Below are 20,524 nucleotides of genomic sequence, written 5' to 3' on the forward strand. Positions count from 1 at the left end.
TGTTCCTACTGCAGGGGTGTCTAACCCATGCCATGGCCCATGATGGCTATGAATGCGGCCCCGCACAAAATCATAAATTTACTTAAAACATTACTTAATTTTATTACTAAGTTTTATTACTTAGATATGTACATTTTCTGTATTAGTGATCACAAACTTGGGACCTGCTCAACGATTTTAAAAGATTATTGAAAGGGATGCTGCATAATTTGGGTTATTATGTAAGAACTTTTTTGATTATCTGTGATGTCAGATATCATGAAAATTATGCATGGACCTTTTTTCTGGTCATCAGTTTTTGTTAGTGTTTGTGTGTTTAATGTGTGGCTCAGAGACATCAAAAGATTGGAAACCCCTGTCCTACTGTGTCTTGTCCATCCAGATCCCGCCATTATGGCACTGACATTACTTCCAGAGGATGAAATGAACTGAGAGGTAAATGTTAGGAGCTGTGACACAAGGTGAAGAATGTAAGGTAATGGGGTTCAGGCCCTCTGGGTAGGGCCTCTATGCTCAAGAGGCCCTACCCAGAGGCACCTGGGAAGCAGACTTCCCAAGAGGAAAGGCTCAGCGTGGGCCTTTCAGGGAAGTGAAGCCAGGTGCACCCTCAGTATTTGGGGAGGAGGTGTCTCTCACCACCACTTAGCCCAAGGGGTTTGGAATTTCCAGGAGACAACTGCACCCATTCTCTAGATGCCTCAACTGCACAAACTTTGATCATTGGTCCCAGCCCTGTTTTACAGGGGACAACCAAGGCACAGACTTGGGGTGTGGACTGCATTGACTTGGGGACCTGAGCAGCGCTTGTGCTATCCAAGAAGTGAATACTGAGCTTGGGCCCTGACTGCAGGTCCAGCACCAGCATCTCAAATTTGAGCATGCAAATGGGGGGACAGCCAGTACAAGCAGAGACAGAACCAGGTATTAAACCAAAACCCTGTCCACAATGGCCGCTGCGAAAGCACTGCTTTCCCTTTTCGCCATGGCTCTCCATTTTGTGGTGGAAGCCCTGCACATTCGCATATGATGGGGCTGTGGGCTTCCTGGGATAGGCGCCAGAGCCAGAAGCCCAAACTTGTGACAGAAAGCGGAGTGGACCCAAGGCCACTCATTTTAGAGATTGGAAAACTGAGGTTTAGGCAACTTAAATGACCTCCTAGTCAGGGTCACACTGACAGGCTCATGCCCCTCTTTTGCATACAGGGCCCCAGAGAGGAGTGTGGCCACCCAAGTTACACCGTGGAGTCCGACTCCTTCTCTGGATTGGTGAGCTTCATTGTGCATGCAGGGCCTTTTTTGGCTGATTCTAATCTTTGGCTGAAGAGTAGTGGACCCTCACCACCTTTTGCTCCAGGCTTGGCTCTGTACCCCACAACGACCTGACTTTCTGCATGACCTTAGGTAAATTACTTCCTCTCTCAGGACCCAGTTTTCTCATTCCGGGGGCTAGGGCATGGTGGCGCGGGAGGGGGGCGGGCGGCTGATTGTGCCAGGCAGCAATGTAGCACGCTAGACCCTAGCCAGGCTGGGTGGGGCCCAGGAAGGGACCAACACTCAGACCGAGTCACTAAGAGGGCAGGGCAGAGCCAGGAAGTCGCACGACTGCTCCAGCAAAGATTGCCTAGGAGCTGAGGGCGGGCCTCGAGTGAGCGGAGGAGCTAAGGGCTTCTGAGGATACCACGCCCTAGGCGCGCTGGATCCGGGCACCAGGTTTCCGCAGCTTTCTTAAGTGGCGAGGGTGGGGTTCAGTGAAAGGTGAGGACGTAGCGGACGTCAGTGAGGGAGGGGCTCAGTGAGGGCGGGTTTCAGGGCTCTGGTTGCCTTGTCACTGACGTCGGGGGCGGGGCCTAGAGGGAAGAGTAAGGCTCTCAGCCCAGGACTGCAGGGCCGTTGTTCAGTTGGGGGCGGAGCTAAGGGCTACTGGAGACCCAGTAGATGAAGGCAAGGCTCGGTAGGGGGCAGGGTTTAGAGGCGCTGAGGGAGTGTCCTAACAGGAATGTGGTGCAACTGTGAGGGCCGGGTTAGGGTTGTGGAAGTGACTGGGAGGGGCAAGTCGGGCGGAGCGGGTGGGCGGAGGTTATCCGGGGTCGGACTGAGGAAGGCCGACCTAGGCCTAGGGACGGGCGGTGGCGGCAGGGGGGTCAGGCTTGTAACATTTGGATTCACGCCGTGCTGTCGCCATGACAGGTGAGCGTGGGCCTAGCTGCGGTTGTGCCTGCAGTTCCGGGAAGGGCAGGAGACCCCGGCGGTCCCCAGAGCTGCCTCGTAGTCTCCCGGGGTGCAGCTCCTGCGTTGGCTCTGTGACCTTGTCCGTCCGTAACCCGCGCGCTCTTGTCCGCCTCCTCCGTCGGTGGGACTGGGGAAAACTGGGGGTGTGGTCAGGCCCTGGAGGGCTCTGGGGAGCAAGGGCGGATGTGCATCTGTGCGCAGCGAGGGGCTCGGGTGAGTGTAACGACTGACAGAGTGGGAGGCGAACATAAAAACGGTGCCAGAATTACTGTGGTCCTAATGTGCCTTCAGTAGGAGAAACAGACACTCCATCCTCAACAGCCACCTGACCAGGAGGCCAGACAGGCGCTGCGTTCTTGGGTTGTGTGTGCAACCCCGGAGACTCTCTGGGTTGCACTCCTAGCTCAGGGACAGGCCCAGAGAAATTGGGGACACAGATTGAGCCCCCGAAGGCTTTGTGCTCCTCAAAGGAGCACAAAAGGAGCACGGTGGGCTGCCTCAGCCACTCCAACTCTTTTTCCAGCTTAGCAATCCCCCTAGTGCCTCTCTGAACTGGGGTTTTCACCTCCCTCCTGACCCCAACCAAGTAGGGCCACACTGCTTTGTGGACCCTTCCCTGCTGGAGAAGTCCCAAGGGTGATGGACCAGTGATGGACCCATGGCAGAAAGGTCAGGGAAGGCTAGGGCTCCCAGAAGCTACACTTCATCCCTAAGGGACCCACTCTTCTGCCTTAGAGGACAGAAGGCAGTTAGGGGTGCACCAGGGAGTCAGAGAGGCCCCAGAAATCAGTCCTTTCTTCTCCAGAACTCCCTGGAGTCTCAGAATGGATCCTGCACACATAGGATTTCATGGGCTGGAACCTGGTGACTTCCAGGACACCAGTGTCCCAAACTAGGCCAGAAGAGACCCCAGCTGCCACCTGCTCCCCTGTCATTCCTCTGGTCATTCCTCTGAACCCTTTTTTATTTGTGGCTGTCATTTCTGAGCCCCTAATATGCTTTTGGCCCTGCAGTGGGCACCTCCCATCCAGCAGTACCATGTAGGGACATATGGAATGTCATATCTAAGTGTGGATAAGGAAACAAAAGCTCAGATGGGGCAGGTACCAGGTGCCAAGCCCCTCTGGTGGTCATTGGCAGAACTGGGACTCGACTTGTGGTCTGTACCAGGTCCCCTGATCTCTTCTCTCCCTTCCATCTTTGTATGCTGGACTTCTAGAGACCCCTCCCTGCACAACCCTTCATTTTGGGATGGGGAACTGAGGCCCAGAGGGCACTGCCCCGGAGGATCAAATGGGCAGCTCTGCCAGGCTGTAGGCCTGTCATCCAGGGCTCATTGCCCCTGTCACTGACAGGAGCCTGCCTGATGCTGGTTCTGGGGTCTCTGTGATGGGTTGTGGAGTGATTGTGTGGGACTTGCTGTGTCTGCACAGGGAAGGTACTGGCCAAATGTTATTGCAGCTGTTACTGTTGCTATAGAACCGGTCCCTGCCTTGTGTGCTGGAGAGTAAGCAATCCCAGCTCTTCCATGCCCAAGGCCAGGTCAACCTCTGAGACAGGAAGGAATTTTGGGAGATTCCATTCAGGAGGGGAGGTTAAGGCCCAAGCATCTGAACTGCAGTGGGGACAAGGGCCAGGGGAACTAGGAAATCCCCTGGGGGGAGGACAGGGAGCTGAATGTGAGTTAGCCAGATGGAGACCACAGAGACAGTGCTCTTTGCCTGGGGCCGGGGTCCTGGGCAATGTGGTGCAGTTGGGGGCTGCCATGTAGGAAGGCTTAGGGGCCTGGTGGGTCAGGTGAGGCCAGGTGGGGCTGGTTCCCACCAGGCCACTAGCGCAGGCATGGGTAACAGGTTGAGGAGTCTATTGTCTGGTGCCAGCTGGGCACAAAGGTGAGGGAGGTAGGGCTTAACAAAGGGAACTGGCAAAGTTCTGGATTTTGTACCAGAGCATTTTTCTTCCTTTATCCTGTAAAAACTATCTGGGACTGCTTATCAGGACCTGGGACCAAAGCATTTCTTTTTTTTCCTGTGCCCGTTTGTGCTTCCCAGTGGCCGCCTGGTGTGGTTTACATGCACAGTTTATAGTGACCACAGGAAGCACTGGGTGCAGCATAACCTGGAGCCTCATATTACTTAAGTCACAGGGGTGTCAAACTCATTTTCACGTGTGGCCACATCAGCCTCATGGTTGAATTCAAAGGGCCGAATATAATTGCACCTCCTTAACAGTTAAGGAGCAGTTACATTTATACAGTCCTAAAATTATTTAGGACTGCTTCAAATAACTGCTTCAGTTTTCAGTATTGTTGACATCTTGCATCAGTGTGGTGCATTTGTTGCACTTGATAAACCAATTTGATAGTTAGTACTAACTCTAGGTTACAGTATGGTTTACATTCAATCCTTGTGTTGTACATTCTTTGAGTTTTGAAAAATGCATAATATCCTGTATTCACCATGATGGTGTCATACAGAGTAGTTTCACTGTCCTAAAAATTCTTTGTTCCATTTATTCAACCCTCCCTCCTCCCTAACCCTTGACAACCACTAATCTTTTTACTGTCTTCAGAGTTTTGCATTTTCTGTTGGATCATGCAGTATGTAGCCTTTTCAGATTAGCATCTTTCACTTCTAGAAATATGCATTTAAGCCCTGGCCAGGTAGTTCAGTTGGTTAAAGTGTCATCCCAATACATCAAGTTTGTGAATCTGGTCAGAGCACATACAAGAATCAACCAATGAATACACAAATAAGTGGGACAGAAAATTGATGTGTGTCTCTCTGTCTAAAATCAATACATTAAAAAATAAAGAGGCATTTAAATTTCCTCCATGTCTTGTGACTTCATAGGTCTTTATCACTGAATCATATTTTATCATATACATCAACTACAGTTTATTCACTAAGCTTTTGTGTGTGTGTTACCATTTTAACTATTTCAGTGGCATTAAATACATTTACAATGTTGTGAAACCATCACCACTATCCATTTCCAGAACTTTTTTTATCATCCCAAACAGAAACTGTATCTCCATTAAACAGTAATTCTCCTTTCTTTCATCCCGCCAGCTCCTGATAATCATTGTTCTACTTTCTGTTTCTAGAATTTGCCTGTTCTGGATATATCATATAAGTGGAATCATATAATATTTGTCCTTTTGTTTCTGACTGATTTAAACTTAGCATACTGTTTTCAGTGTCCACCTATGTTTATAGCATGTGTCAGAATTTCTTTTTAAGGCTGAATAACATTCCCTTGTTTTATACACCACATTTGGTTTACTCATTCATCCATCATTGTTTCCACTTTTTGGCTGTTGTGAATAATGCTCCTCTGAACATTGATGTGCATGTATCTGTTTTAGTTCCTGCTTTCAATTCTTTTTGATATGTACCTAGAAGTGGAATTGTACAATCCTACGATGACTCTGTGTTTAGCTTTTTGAGTGGCTGCACCATTTTACATGCCCACCCACAATGCATGAGAGTTCCAATTTTTACATCATCATTCTTCATATATATATATTTCCTGTATTTTATATATGTGTATGTGTATATGTGTGTGTATGTCTATATATAGATAGATAGTCTGGCACAAATAATGCCCCTTTTTATTACAAAACCTTTTATTACAAAATCATAAGCATGTAATTCTGTAATATAACAATATCACACTCAAGCATGCCATATGACATTTTAAGTGAAATGTTCAAATTAAAACTATAAATTATTACATCTGTATTATTACCCTACCCAAGCAGGCCTTACTTCTATTAGACCCTGTATATTACTAGCAAAATGAATTCAGCAGCACATTAAAAGATTTATTTCTAGACTGCAAGGATGTTTCAACGTATGAAAATCCACCAATATAATAATCACATTAGTAGTAATACACACACACACACACACACACGCGCGCGCGCGCAATCACCCTAATGAGTATGAAGTGATATCTCATTGTGGTTTGATTGACATCTCCTTAGTGACTAATGATATTGAGCATCTTTTCATGTGTTTAGTAGCCATTTGTATATCATTGGAGAAATGCCTATTCAGGTACTTTGCCCATTTTTTAGTTGAATTGTTTGTGTTTTTTTTGTTGTTGAGTTGTAAGAGTTCTTTATATATTCTGAATATATTCCCTTATCAGATATATGTTGTGCAAATATTCTCTTATTCTGTGGGTTGTCTTTTCACTCTGTTTTTTTTTTCCACTCAAAATACTGTTTATTCTGAACTTTATCCTGGGCCATTGGTCTATATGTCTGTCCTTATGCTATGACTACACTGTTTTTACCCCTGTAGCTTGGTATTAAGTTTTGAAATTAGGAAATGTGAATGCTCCAACTTTGTTCTTTTCAGGATTGTTTTTGCTATGAATGTTCCTTGATATAAGAATTTTAGGATGGCTTTTTCTGTTTCTGGAAAAATCATCATTAGGTTTTGGATAGGGATTATATTGAATTTGCAGATCACTTTGGGTAATATGTCATCCTCCCAACATTAAGTCTTCCAAACCATGAACATGGGATATCTTTCAACTTATTCGTGTCTTATTTTATTTCTTTTAACGATTTCTTTTTTGTAGTTTTCAGTGTACAAGTCTTTCACCTCGTTGGTTAAACTTATTCCTTAGTATTTTATTCTTTTTGATGCTACTGTAAATGGGATTGTGTTTTTCTTTTTTAATTGTTCATTGTTAACGTATAGAAATGCAGCTGATTTTTGTGTTGCTGATTTTGTATGTTGCAACTTTCCTGTGAATATATTAGTTCTAACAGGTTTTTTTTTTTTTTTGACTTTAGGGTTTTCTATATATAAGATCATGTCATCTACAAACAGATAATTTTACTTCCTCTTATTTCATTTACCTGCACTCTAGTCTCTATTATGTCCTTCCTTGCTTTTGCCACTTGGGGTTTAGTTTGCTCTTTTTCTAATTTCTTGAGGTGTAACTTTAGGTTATTGATATAAGATCTTCTATTTTATTATGCACATTTACAGCTATAAATTCCCCTTCCAGTACTGCTTTCACCACATCCCTTAAGTTTTTAAAATTAAAAAAATATATATTTTATTGATTTATTTTTAGAGAGAGGGGAAAAGAGGGACATGGCGGGGGATATCAGTGTGCAAGAGAAACATCAAACATCGATTGGTTGCCTCTCATGCACCCCCAACTGGTGACCCAGCCTGAAGCCCAGAAATGTGCCTTGACTGGGAATCAAACCAGTAACCCTTAGGTCCACAGGCCAGTGCTCAATCCACTGAACCACATCAGCCAGGGCTATAAACCTTAAGTTTTGATATGCTGTGTTTTAATTTTCATTTGTCTCAAGGTATTTTCTAATTTCCCTTGTGATTTCTTCTTGGGAGAAACAATCCATAGGTTGTTTAATTTTCACATACTTGTGAATTTTCAGTGTTCCTTCTGTTATTGATTTCTAGCTTTACTCCTTTAATTCCAGATAAGATCTTTTGTAGAATTTTAATATTTTTAAGCCTATTAAGACTTGTTTTGTGGCCAAACTTCTTTTGAGGTCTATCTTAGAGAATGTTCCGAATGCACTTGAGAAGAATGTATATTCTGTTATTGTTTGGTGCAGTATTGTTTATATGTCTGTTAGGTATCATTGGTTTATGGAGGTGTTTACATTCTCTTGTTCCTCATCTTCTGTCTGTTGTATCTCTTAATGAAAGTGGTATATTGAAGTCTCAAACTATTATTATAAAGCTGTCTATCCCTTCAATTCTGCCAATGTTTGCCTCATATATTTTGGGGCTCTGATATTTGGTGCATATATATTTGTTATATCTTCTTGGTGAATATCCCTTTTATATGTGCTTTTTAGGAAGTACTGATTATTTTTAAGTATGTTTTATTGATTAGGCTATTAAAATTTTCCCAATCCCCCCCACTGTATTCTCCCTCTGCCCTGCACCCCCAAACCCTCCAGCAGTCCTTCCCCCTTAGTTCATGTCCATGGGTTGTATGTTTAAGTTCTTTGAATTCTCTGTTTTCTATACCATTCTTACCTCTTCCCATCTATTTTATGCTTACCAATTATCCTTCTTATTCCTTTCCCCTCATCCCTCCCCTTCAGCACTGAAAACCCTCCATGTGATCTCCATTCCTGTGATTCTATTCCCATTCTACTTGTTTGCACAGTTTTTGTTTTCATTGTTTTTCTTTTGTTTTAGGTTCAGCTGTTGATAGTTGTCATTTTGTTGTCATTTTACTGTTCATAGTTTTTGATCTTCAATTTCTTACTGAAGGGACTTAAAGATAAGTCCCTTTACCATTTCATATAATAATGGCTTGATGATGATGAACTCCTTTAACTTGACCTTATATGGGAAGCATTTTGTCTGCCCTTGCCTGCCATATATTCTAAATGATAGCTTTGCTGGATAGAATAATCTTGGATGTTGGTCCTTGCCTTTCATGAATTGGAATACTTCTTTCCAGCCCCTTCTTGCCTGTAAGGTTTCTTTTGAGAAATCAGCTGATAGTCTTATGGGAACTCCTTTGTAGGTAACTGTCTTCTTTCCTCTTGCAGCTTTTAAGATTCTCTCTTTATCTTTAATCTTGAGTAATGTAATGATGATGTGCCTTGGTGTGCTCCTCCTTGGGTCCGACTCCTTTGGGACTCTCTGGGTTTCTGGACTTCCTGGAAGTCTATTTCCTTGGCCAGGTTGGGAAAGTTTTCTTTCATTATTTGTTCAAATAAGTTTTCAATTTCTTGCTCTTTTTCTTCTCCTTCTTGCACCCCTATAATTTGGATATTGGAATGTTTAAAGTTGTCCAGAGTTTCCTAAGCCTCTCTTCATTTTTTTGAATTCTTGTTTTCTTCATTCTGTTCCAGTTGGATGTTTATTTCTTCTTTTTGTTCCAAATCATTGCTTTGAGTCCTGGTTTCCTTCCTGTCACTGTTGGTTCCCTGAATGTTCTGCTTTATTTCACTTTGGGTATCCTTCATTTGTTTTTTCATTTTTTGACCAAACTCAGTCAGTTCTGTGAGCATTTTGATTACAAGTGTTTTGAACTCTTCACCAGATAGGTTGGCTATCTCCTCATCACTTAGCTCTTTTTCTGGGGTTTTGCTCTGTTCTTTCATTTGGGCCATATTTCTTTGTCTCAGTGCACCTGTTAAGTTGTAAGGGGGTGGGGCCTTAGGTACTCATCAGGGCAGGGCAACCCTCTTTGCTGTGTTGTGGTGCTGTCTGTGGGGGAGGGGTCAGAGAGGGAAGAATGCAATTCGCTTGCTTGGCTCTAGCCCAACTTTCCAATGAACTCTCTTGTGAGACTGGGAGTTTCTCCTACTGTGGCAACCCTTGCCGTAGTCCACTGTCAGCTCTGAGTCTCAGTTTCCTGTTCAGCCAGCCCTGCTCACATGGTCCGCCGCTTTGCTGCGGGTTTTCTCTACCAGCCCATCTGCCCTGTCTCCCTCCTACCAGTCTGGTTGGTCTGGTTGACTGTTTCTTTAATTCCTTGGTTGTCAGAGTTCTGTGCAGTTTGATATTCTGGCACTTTTGGTTGTTTTTAGATTGGTTGTTATCCTCCTTTTGGTTGTGCAAGGAAGTGAAGGGTTTATACCTACACCTCCATCTTGGCCAGAACCATATAAAATGTGCTTCTTTGTCTCATATAGTAATTTTTGACTTAAAGTCTTTTTTTTTCCTCATACTAGTATGGCCACCTAATTTCTCTTGGTTACTATTTGCACAGAATGTCTTTTCCTATCATTTCATTTTCACCCAATTTGTGTCTTTAGATCTAAAGTGAGTCTTTTGAAGATAGCATATATCAAGTCATACCATATATTTTTTTAATCCTGTGGGAAAACCAATTTCTTCTCTACCTCTACCCAAAACACTCCACTTCTTAATACTTCTGACACTTATGGCTACCAAATGTATGGGATTTATTCCTCATCCCCAAACAATTCTCCAGTTCTCTGGTGGACACAAACTGGGTTTCCTACAATTTAACTCAATTCCCACACTGTCTACCTGGAGATAGTATCAGATCCCACAGGTTAAGGCCTCAGTCCCAGAAGATTTTTCTCAGTTCAGATGCCAATCATAAGTCCAGGTTTTTGCCTTTCCAGGTTATAAATTAGATTTCCTACAACCCCCTCATTGGGTTTGATCATTTGCTCGAGTGGCTCACAGAACTTGGGAAACATTTTACTTATGACTGACAACTTATTACAGAGGATATTTCAAAGGATACTAATGAACAGTCAGATGGAATAGATACATAGGGCAACACATGTGGGAGGGGTATAGAGCTTCCATGCCCCTGCTGCATGGGCCGCCCTTCCAGCACCTCAGAAGCTCTCCAAACCTTATCCTTTTGGTTTTTATAGAGGCTTATTACATAGGCATGATTAATGAAATTATTGGCCAATAGTGAATGATTCAACCTCCAGCTCCTCTTCTCTCCTCTCCCCAGATGGTTGGAGTGGGACTAAAAGTTGCAGCCCTGTAGTCACTTGGTTGGTTCTCCTGGCAACTAGCTCCCACCCTCTGCTCTTTTAGGAGCTTTCCAAAAGTCACCTCAATACACAAACTCAGGTGATGTTGAAAGGGGCTTGTTATGAGTAGCAAAAGACTTAATTGTTCATCAGTTAAGAAATTCCAGGGATTAGGAGCTGGTGTGCCAGGAAGTGGGCTGAAGACCAAATATATATTTCTTATAAATCACATCACAGATTCATTCTGCCAACTTCTGCCTTTTGATTGGAGAATTTAATTCATTTAATTTATTGATAGAAAAAACATTTCTACCTTTTGCTATTTATTTTCTGTATATCTTGTAGGTTTTTTTCCCTTCATTTCTTCCCTTACTGCCTTCTTTTGTGTTTAGTTGTTTTTATAATAACACATTTTGAGTATATTGTGTGGATATTTTCTTTGTGGTTACCACAAGATTATACATAACCTCCTAAAGTTATAACAATCTAATTTGAGTTGATACTAATTTAACTCCAATCACATACAAAAACTCTTCTCCTGTAGAGCTCTGCCCGCCCCCTAACCCCCGTGTCCACCGGAAAGCAGGACAAGCTGCCACAGGTAGGTAAATAAGGTGGTGCCCCGATTCAGGCAGCTGGTGCCAAAGGGACTTGGGATCCTCCCTTGGATACCCTGTGTCCTCCACCGGCCGACCTCTGTTCCACCCATCGCTTTTAAAGGCTTGTCATTCTAAAGAATGTTTTTAATGGGAAAGAAGGTGCAACAATGACATTTTAATGGCGATTTTAAAGACCAGACAGGAAAACCCTTTCCCCATACCCTGGGCAGGCACTCAGTGGTCTGCTGTTGGTACTTCTTAGGGCTGTACTGACAGGGTGAAGGGTGATCGTGTCCACCTGCTGCTCACATGGTCCTGCAGCCATGCCATCTTCAGCCTACACTGAGCCTTCTGTCCCCATGATAGGCACCCCATGGTGCCTGTGGAAGCTGTAGGTCAGGCTGCCCATTCCCTTCCCTAGGCCTGAATATTTCCAGAGGACCCCTGTAGGGGCCTGTGAACAGCAACCTCTTAGCCCCTCAGAGTTTATGTTCATAAAAGAAAGGGAGCAGTGGCCCTGTACTGTTTTTGAGCACTCTGGACAGTTTCTTACCCCACCCCCCCTACCCTGTCTTCTGAAGACATGGAGGGTTCTGGGCTGTGTGTGAGGCCCATGCAAGCTGGGATGTCAGTAGTTGTCCAGGTGCTTACAGTTGGTGTGCTGTCCACGGGCATGGGGCCGTTGCTGTGAGAAGTTCTTGCCAAGGCTGCGTCTTTGTGGTAGACCTGCCGCCCTCCTCTGGCCTTGCTGGCTCATTCCCCCCCCCCCCCCCCCGCCATGTTTTCTGCCTGTTTCAGAGCAGACCTACTGTGACCGGCTGGTCCAGGACACACCTTTCCTGATGGGCCACGGGCGCCTGAGTGAGCAGCAGGTGGACAAGATCATCCTCCAGCTGAACCGCTATTACCCCCAGATCCTCAGCAACAAGGATGCAGAAAAGGTGCTGAGGGGTGGGCCTGACATGTCTCTATTCTTCCTTTCTTTCTGTGCTGGAATAAAGTGGGAGGTAGGAGAGCTCAGAGGTGAAAACCTGTCTCTTTGTAGTGACCTTGGGCCCAGAACATCAACTTTCTTGGTCTCAGTCTTTTTATATCTCATTGTGCATGCTGGCCTCTTTCAGAAATGATCAGAGTGTCACAGGAGGCATGTGACAACAACCCACAATGTGACACACCTGGGAGAGGGGCAAGGGGATGGGAGTAGGGGCACTGGCCAGTCCCAGACAGTTCTTCACTTTGCCTCTTCCAAAAGTTGAAAATGGGCAAAAATTTTATTTTTTTTATTGTTTAAAGATTTTATTTATTTTTAGAGACAGGGGAGAGGAGGAGAAGAGGAGAGAAGCATCGATGTGCCAGAGATACATTGATCAGTTGCCTCTCACATGCTCCCCCACTGGGGACCTGGCTTGCAGCCCAGGCATGTGCCCTGACTGGGAATTGAACCTGGGACCTTTTAGTTTGCAGGCTGGCGCTCACTGAGCCACACCAGCCAGGGTAGGCACATGTCTTAGATGTAATCTGGCCCATCCTGTTTGTGAACACTGGGTAAGAGCAGGTGACACTGGCTTGCTACACTGCTTCTCTGACCCTTGTGTGGGGCTGAGGGTGGGTTCCGGAGACCAGCCAGGGCTTTGGGGTTCAGGGCTTACCTCCTAGATGGGTAACTGCCAGGACCCTTTTGGAGCTGCAGCTTCCTGCCATGGCACAGGTAAATGTCACTAGATGTAGGGCTGTCTGGAGGGTTGGTGTCCCCTCTTGGGGACAGGTAAGGTTGATCCCTGACAGAAAACAAATGCACGTGGGCCTGGTACTGCTTATAAAAGTAATACAGGAAGTTAACAAAGTAGGAGCTCAAATTTGTCTCTTACTGTTGTAATTGGAAGTCTAAAACATATTCATTGTAAAAGAAATTTGAAACATTTTTGACCTTGGACAAGAAAAAGGAAACTCCTCAGCAGCTGCTTTTACACCAGCACAGTTCCGTTCCTCCTGGGTACTGAATTCTTGTTCCATGTAGAGTGGTATGCTGCCACTAGGTGGCAGCACCAGGTCACATGCTCCAGGGCCTGGGGGTGAATGCCAAGTGCCCTGTCCACTGGACCATCTATTTCTCCATCAGACATAATGAAAGAGCCAATTCTTTTCTCCTTAACCCTTGATTTATTTTTTTTATTTTTAAATATATTTTATTGATTATGCTATTACAGTTGTCCCATTACCCCTTCATTCCCCTCCGCCCTGCATACTCTCTCCCACCCACATTTCCCCCGTTTAGTTCATGTCCATGTGTCATAAGTTCTTTAGCTTCTACATTTCCCATACTACTCTTGCCTTCCCCCTGGCTATGTTCTACCTACCATCTATGCTACTTATTCTCCATACCTTTTCCCTTTCTCTCCTCCTCCCACTCCCCTGTTGCTAACCCTCTGTGTCACCTCCACTTCTGTGCTTCTGTCCTGTTCTAGTTGTTGCTTAGTTTGCTTTTCTTTTTGTTTTAGGTGTGGTTGTTAATAATTGTGAGTTTGCTGTCATTTTACTGTACATGTTTTTTGTCTTCTTTTTCTTAGATAAGTCCCTTTAACATTTCATAAAATAAGGGCTTGGTGATAATGAACTCCTTTAACTTGACCTTATCTGAGAAGCACTTTATCTGCCCTTCCATTCTAATGAAGGCTTTGCTGGATACAGCAATCTTGGATGTAGGTCCTTGCCTTTCATGACTTGGAATACTTCTTTCAACCCCTTCTTGCCTGTAAGGTCTCTTTGAGAAATCAGCTGACAGTCTGATGGGATCTCCTTTGTAGGTTACTGTCTCCTATCTCTTGCTGCTTCTAGGATTCTCTCCTTCATTTTAATCTTGGCTAATGTAATTATGATGTGCCTTGGTGTGTTCCTCCTTGGGTCCACCTTTTTGGGACTCTCTGAGCTTTCTGGACTTCCTGGAAGTCTATTTCCTTGCCAGAATGGGGAAGTTCTCCTTTATTATTTGTTCAAATAACTTTTCCACTTGTTGCTCTTCCTCTTCCACTTCTGGTACCCCTATAATTTGGCTGTTGGAACATTTAAAGATGTCCTGGAGGTTCCTAAGCCTCTCCTCATTTTTTTTGAATTCTTATTTCTTCATTCTTTTCTGACCATATGTTGTCTCCTCCTTCTGGTCCACTCCATTGATGTAAGACCCAGCTTTCTTTCCATCACTTATGGTTCCCTGTGAATTTTCTTCATTTCACCTATTGTAGCCTTCATTTTTTCATCTAATTTGCAAACAAGTCAACCAGTTCTGTGAGCATCCTGATCACCAGTGTTTTGAACTGTATATCTGATGAGTTGGCTGTCTCTTGGTTGCTTAAAAGTATTGGTTCTGGGGCTTTCATTTGTTCTTCTGTTTGAGCTCTCTCTCTTTTTTTTTGTCTAGCTGCACCTGTTATGTATGAGGGGTGGAGCCTTAGGTGTTCACTAGGGCGGGGCAACCCTGTGGCTGGGTTGTGACACTGTATGTGGGGGCGGGGTCCAAGAGGGAACAATGGCGCTTGCTCTGATCTCCGAAGGATTTCAGTCCCTTCTGCCACTTCCCCCAAGCAAATTGGGCCTTTCTGGTGCTAATTCCTGTGTGGGTGGGCTTGCGCATCCTGTGGGTTTTTCCAGCGACCTCTCCTGTGAGACTGAGAGTCTCTCTCTTCACCTCAACCCCACAGGTGTTTTCAGTCAGTGCCTGAGGCTCTTTTTCCTGGTGCTGGGACCCTGGGACCACCCAGTCAGCCAGCCGCCTTGCGCACAGTGCCTTGCTTCACAATTGCTGCCTCTCTGGGTCTGCCAGTTGCCACCCCTCAGCCGGGGTCTGCCAGCTGCCACTTTTGCATCCAGGGTCTTCCCATTGTGGTCTTCGGTGCCTGGGATGCCTTACACCAGTCCCAACATTCTTTGTTCTGCCACCCCTCTCTGCCCAACTGCCTGACTCTGCCCCTCCTACCGGTCTGGATGCACGTGTCTATTTTAACTCCTTGGTTGTCCGACTTCCATACAGTTCACAGTTCGATTTTCTGTCAGTTCTGGTTGTTAATCTGTTTCTAAATTGTTGTTGTCCCTATCTTGGTTGTGTGAGGAGGCACAGTGTGTCTACCTACTCCTCCATCTGGCCAGAAGTCCCTTGTTTTATTTTTTAAACACTTGAATCGCATTCCTGTAGATTGTAAACTACTAGAAGTTACCACACTATCACTTTGATTCCCTGCAGCAGCACTACAGTATGGTCTTATTTGATTCCCATTTTTACAAATGAACAAACTGAGTCTTTGAGGGTGAAGAGACTTACTGGAGTCACACAGCAAGCTACCAAATTTCTGCACTTGCAATGATGTCACTGCTGCCTTTCTTGGTGACTTGTTTCCACCTTCATGTGGAATGCAAGGATTAGCAGCCATGCTGTGAACCCAGCACATTCTTGGGCACCATGAGCCATGGTTCACAGCCACTATTTCCCCAGGGGTGTTTGGAGGGCCTGTATGGAATCACGCTCCCCCTCCCCCAGTAAGGAAGCCAGAGCCAGAAGGAATGGAGGAGCTGATCCTGGAGCCCACCTATGCCCACCCCACAGCTGCCTTGGCCCAGTCTCTGTACCCTGACCTTCCTTTGTTTCCCTTATGCCTCCAGTTCCGGAACCCCAAGGCATCCCTGCGTGTGCGGCTGTGTGACCTCTTGGGCCATCTACAACGTAGCAACGAGAGGGATTGCCAGGAGTTCTACCGAGCTCTATACTCCACGCCCAGCCCCTGCACCGCTGCCTGCCCAGCGACGCACCTTGCGTAAGTGCATGTCCCAGTCCTCAGGGCTTAGCATCAATCTCCTCTGGCCACATCTCATCTTGTGTAGTCCCTAGAGAGTAGAGAGAGTATTCCTGGCAACACAGATATCTCTGTCTCCCTGTTTGTGTGTGTGTCTGTGTCTCTTTTGTGCCAGCTTTTACACAAAAGGTAGAATCTGCCTCTTCCATCTGTAACCTAGTGCACTATGGAAACCCTTCCCTTATGATCACAGTGGCTCACAGTTGCACCAGCCTGAGTGAACTGGCCCCATGCTGGATACTGAGGTTGTGTCCACCCTTCATCCAGGTAGATCCCTGGTGTGGGTTTTTCTACAGGACAGTCTCAGGCCTAGATGGCCAGCTCAGGGGTGTGTGTGTTTCAGTTTAAAGGGTCCCATCTTTGGGCCTGGGAGGTATGCAAGGGTCCCTATGATGTCCTGGAATAGGATGGGGAGGTGCAGGCAGTTCAGTCTTAGGCTTCTGTGCCCTGATCCCCAGGAGACGTGGCTGCTCTCTCCCAATTCTTAGAAGAGGCCAGAGGCCCCAAGGGATGGGGTGGCTCACCCAGGCCACTTAGCCATGACCTGTGGCTGGTGTCTCTGACCCCAAAGACAGACCTGCAGGACTATCTCTGAGCTCTGGCACCAGATGGTCCTGTTACACTAGCCCCTCAGGGCCCCACATCCCTGCTGGGAGTCAAGCACCTTCCCAGCTCACGGCTGCCCTCAAGGGCTGTCTGGCATGTGGCTTGTTGGGGAGGCCTGGGAAGATAAAGCTGACACATGGACAGTGTCAGAACTTTGACAGGCAGGTTTTTTGCACTGCATTTGGTGCCTCATGGCCACCCGGTAACAATGCCTTTCCCCCTATTCCATGGCCCTCAAGGTCCCAGGAAGTGGACTAAAGGGGGTGACCCCAAACTGTCCAGGGTCCTCTCCCGGTGCTTACTCCACCAAACAGGGCCGGAGGGCTCAGTGACAGCACAGCCTGGTCCAGCTCAGCCAGGGGCTGGGTGGTACCAGGAGTGAGGGGACCTCGTCAGCCCCTTTGGTTTCCTGAGGGCAGGCGACCACTTCCTCTCTGGCCCACCACGCTAACTGAACCCTGTGATTTTGTTTCCAGAGATCTCAGATTGCACAGAGCTAGACTCGGGCACCGCAAGCCATGAGCTCAGTGACAGGGGGTAACCGCCTCCTGCTTCCGCTCTGTCCCCTTACCCAGGGCCCCATCCTCCACCTGGGGTCTTCTCCACTCTAAGTTGGGGTCTTTTCCTGGCTTCCCATGGACACCTTTCCCCCCACCCAGAGTGTTCATCTGGGGGTATTCCTCCCCAGCTGACTCCAATGTGGGGATCTAGCCTGTCCCTTGTGGCCTGAGGACCTCTCCCACCCTCAGGTGCAAGTAGCCGCTGATACTTATTTCTCCCCCAGGACCATGGCCTTTCTGGCCTGTCTCGGCCTGGCTGCGGGGCTGGCACTCCCTCATCTATGCTGCCCTTCAGGTGGGTGTTGCTCAGTCTCAGCCCAGTCCCACATGAGACCACAGGTCAGAGGTGGTTCCCGTGCACATTGGGGACACTGCCCACTCAGCTCTGCAGGAAGGCATGAGTCCCTGGCTTCATCATGCCTCAATTTGCTCACCAGGAGTGGGACAGGGACTGGGCTCAGGAGAAATAGAAAGTGTGGGGCTTGAGCCCACCCACCAAAACCAGTGGTGGTGGGTCTCATTTTCTACACAAGACCCTCAGTGACCCACCACCCCCAGGGGTCAGAGAATGGTGGGCCCTTGTGGGAGGAGGAGATGCAGCAGGGCTTGGGTTAGAGACCCTTGCCTGGAGCAGAGCAACCCACAGTCTCAGGTCTGCACCAAAGTCATGGCCCTGATGGGTGGGACTGGAGCCCATGGCTGAGGCCCCTCCAGGCCCAGCATGGCATCCCTGCTGTCCCTTTTCTGACCATGCTGAAATTCCTGAGGTTACATGGGGGCCAATGCCTGGCAGGCCCCCCTGGAGGTGCTGACCCCATGCCACTTGGGTTTGGGGCTGGCAATATTGTGAGGCTGAGAGGACATCTCTGCTGGATTCTGAGACACCCCCCATCACCATTGTGTTCCAGACTCCAAGGTGCTGCCAAAGGCCCGGCGTGTCCTGGGCTTCTCCCCCATCATTGTGGACAGGCACGTCAGCCGCTTTCTGCTGGCCTTCCTGACAGATAACCTGGGGGGCCTTTGATGGACCAGGCCCCTGCTGGCCATCTCACACCAAGAGCCCCAACGTTCCACCCACCCAGGGTCCTACTGCTTTTTCTAAAATGCTTATATTTCACTTTACAATTATTGTTCTCACTTTACAATTACTGTAAGAAGCACTTCACCTACTCCTTACAATGGTGGTCAGTGATATTAAAGTGGGAATCTTCTTCTTTCTGTCAGGAGTGTTTTCTGGATAATTCTAATTTGAGACTGCATATGCCCCTAGCAGAGGCTGACCCTGAGGGCTCTCGGAGTTCCTTAATAGCCTGGCACCAGGTCATGTTCAGGCCACACTCCCAGTCACTGTGGGACTGGGCCCCACCCTTCTTCTACCTGCTCTAGCCCCTGTACCCAGATATCCTCCCACCCCACTGTTCCCCAAAATGCTCCCAACCTACTGCCCATGCTGTATGTCCCCCTTCCCTCCCTCCATGGCCTTCTCCCACAGATCACACCTCCCCAACCCACCCCTGCCCCTCATCTCTGCCTCCTGGACCTTGTGGGGCCCTGTGCTGCCCCAGTGCCCATGTATATTTACCTGATTCCTCTGGCCACCCCAGCAGGTAGGGGCTGCTGTCCCTGCTTTCCTCATGAGGAAATAGGCCAAGGTGGAAGGTCATGCAGCCAACAAAGGGGAACCCTGCACTTGAGGAGTATGAGCCCAACCACATTCTTCTGTTTCACAACCTGTTCCCAGGAGACCCTCCCTCAGGCCCTTGTCCCTTCCTGGGGCCCCTGCCTGAGCACGCATCATCCCTGTGACAGCTTCTTCTTTCCTTCACCCTCACAGGAGTTGATGACAGGTTCTTTTGTAGTTCAGAGCCTGGAACTGATCATAAAGTTTCCTGGGATCCTAGGAGAAGGGAATCCAGACTGAAAACAGCCCAAGGAACATTCTAGAAATTTGGAGTGAAAAGCATCATTGTGCTTTCCTTGTCCTGAGCTCTGGCTCATCAATCCCTGCCTGGGGTTTGGCCACAGCCTTTCCACTTTCTCCTCAAGCATGCCCCCTTTGGACCAGTGTGTCAGCACCTGCCTCTGACCTTAGTGCTGGACCCCTACTTGACTAGGCTGTTCACGAACCTGTGTCTCCTGCTGGACTCGTGCTGTGGAAATGTTGCTCATGGACAGAAGAGGGTGAGGATGCAAGTTCTAGAGGGTCTGGGGCTGCCCTTGATTTTCAGTGTCAGGTCCCTGGGGGTGCTATGACATCTGCTCTCCTGAAGACCTAATTGAGCAGCACTTTTCCCTTTTCTGTGCCTTGTCACCACCCTCCTTACAGGTGAGGAATCTGAGGCTCAGAGCCCCAGGATCACAGCAGCCAAAAGTAGAGTTCCACCCAACCTCCTCCCATATTCACGGGCACATGCACAGGCAGCCATATGCACATGCAAACATGTATACACATACATAGCTCTCCCATACACATGTGCATATGTGTGAAGAGCATGCTGCTGTGCCTCAGCCTGGTGCCCAATGGATCCCTCTTTTGATTGTCTCCCTCTGTCAGCTCCCCACCTTATAGCCTCTTTTGAGGGAACAAGGATATTTATCAATCTGAAATCATGAGTTTGCATTTTTCCTTGGAGGTTTCTGGAGGTGCTAGGCAGGCTGACTCTAGGAAAAATGCCATGGGGCCTGGGCACAGGCAGTGGGAAAGAAAATGGGAGCAGAGGAATCAGCTCCAGGATATGGTGTATGGCCCCATGTGGCCAGCTCAGGTGATAGCACTCATTTGTGTGCCCCTCAGAGAAATGAGGGTGCCTATAAAGGAGAGCTCTATGTAGGAGCCTTCCCGCCTGCTGGGTGGTGAGGACAGTGGCTGACCAGTCCACCACCCCTGGGCTACAGGCACTGGGCATCTGTGCAATGAGCACCTAATCTGGGTGTGCTCCTTGAGCACAGCTTGGGAATTGCTCCATTAATTGACCACTTGGCTGGAAGTTGTTACTCATGCAGGCTTCTGGTGCAGCGAGAGCAATTATTGCATTGAGCTGGGCCAGCTGAGCAAAGCTTTGCCAGCTGTCTGTGCCCCACATGGAAACCTTCTGGATCTTTCACAGGGTCTCGGGTGAGGGATGTGAACCTGACCACTCCCCTCCAGGCTTTCCCTGGGGCCTGTCCAGGGCTGGGAGGATGCATGGTGCTCTATATCCCTTG

The 20,524-nt window shown here is 47.4% G+C and overlaps 1 protein-coding gene across 2 annotated transcripts; it reads left to right on the plus strand.

Annotated features, from left to right (window-relative positions):
- The first annotated feature begins 1,830 nt into the window (after positions 1-1,830).
- On the plus strand, positions 1,831-18,743 carry CARD19 (caspase recruitment domain family member 19). Of its 2 annotated transcripts, XM_036018437.1 has the most exons (5): positions 1,832-2,187; positions 12,112-12,254; positions 15,964-16,115; positions 17,545-17,615; positions 18,229-18,743. In XM_036018437.1, the coding sequence occupies exons 1-5, from the start codon at positions 2,181-2,183 to the stop codon at positions 18,342-18,344; spliced, it is 489 nt and encodes a 162-aa protein (XP_035874330.1). In that variant the 5' UTR covers positions 1,832-2,180; the 3' UTR covers positions 18,345-18,743. The 2 variants fall into 2 exon arrangements, with proteins under 2 accessions (XP_035874331.1, XP_035874330.1); XM_036018438.1 differs by lacking the exon at positions 17,545-17,615 and having other exon boundaries at positions 1,831-2,187.
- Positions 18,744-20,524: the final 1,781 nt, after the last annotated feature.

Source organism: Phyllostomus discolor, chromosome 2, assembly GCF_004126475.2.
Source record: "Phyllostomus discolor isolate MPI-MPIP mPhyDis1 chromosome 2, mPhyDis1.pri.v3, whole genome shotgun sequence".
In the NCBI taxonomy this organism is placed as follows: Eukaryota; Metazoa; Chordata; class Mammalia; order Chiroptera; family Phyllostomidae; genus Phyllostomus; species Phyllostomus discolor.

Bases quoted from the DNA above. Each gene is read 5' to 3' on its own strand.
- CARD19 (XM_036018437.1), top strand. The intron at 16,116-17,544 runs GTAAGTGCATGT...TTTCTCCCCCAG, and splicing joins TGCCCAGCGACGCACCTTGC to GACCATGGCCTTTCTGGCCT. The intron at 17,616-18,228 runs GTGGGTGTTGCT...ATTGTGTTCCAG, and splicing joins TCATCTATGCTGCCCTTCAG to ACTCCAAGGTGCTGCCAAAG.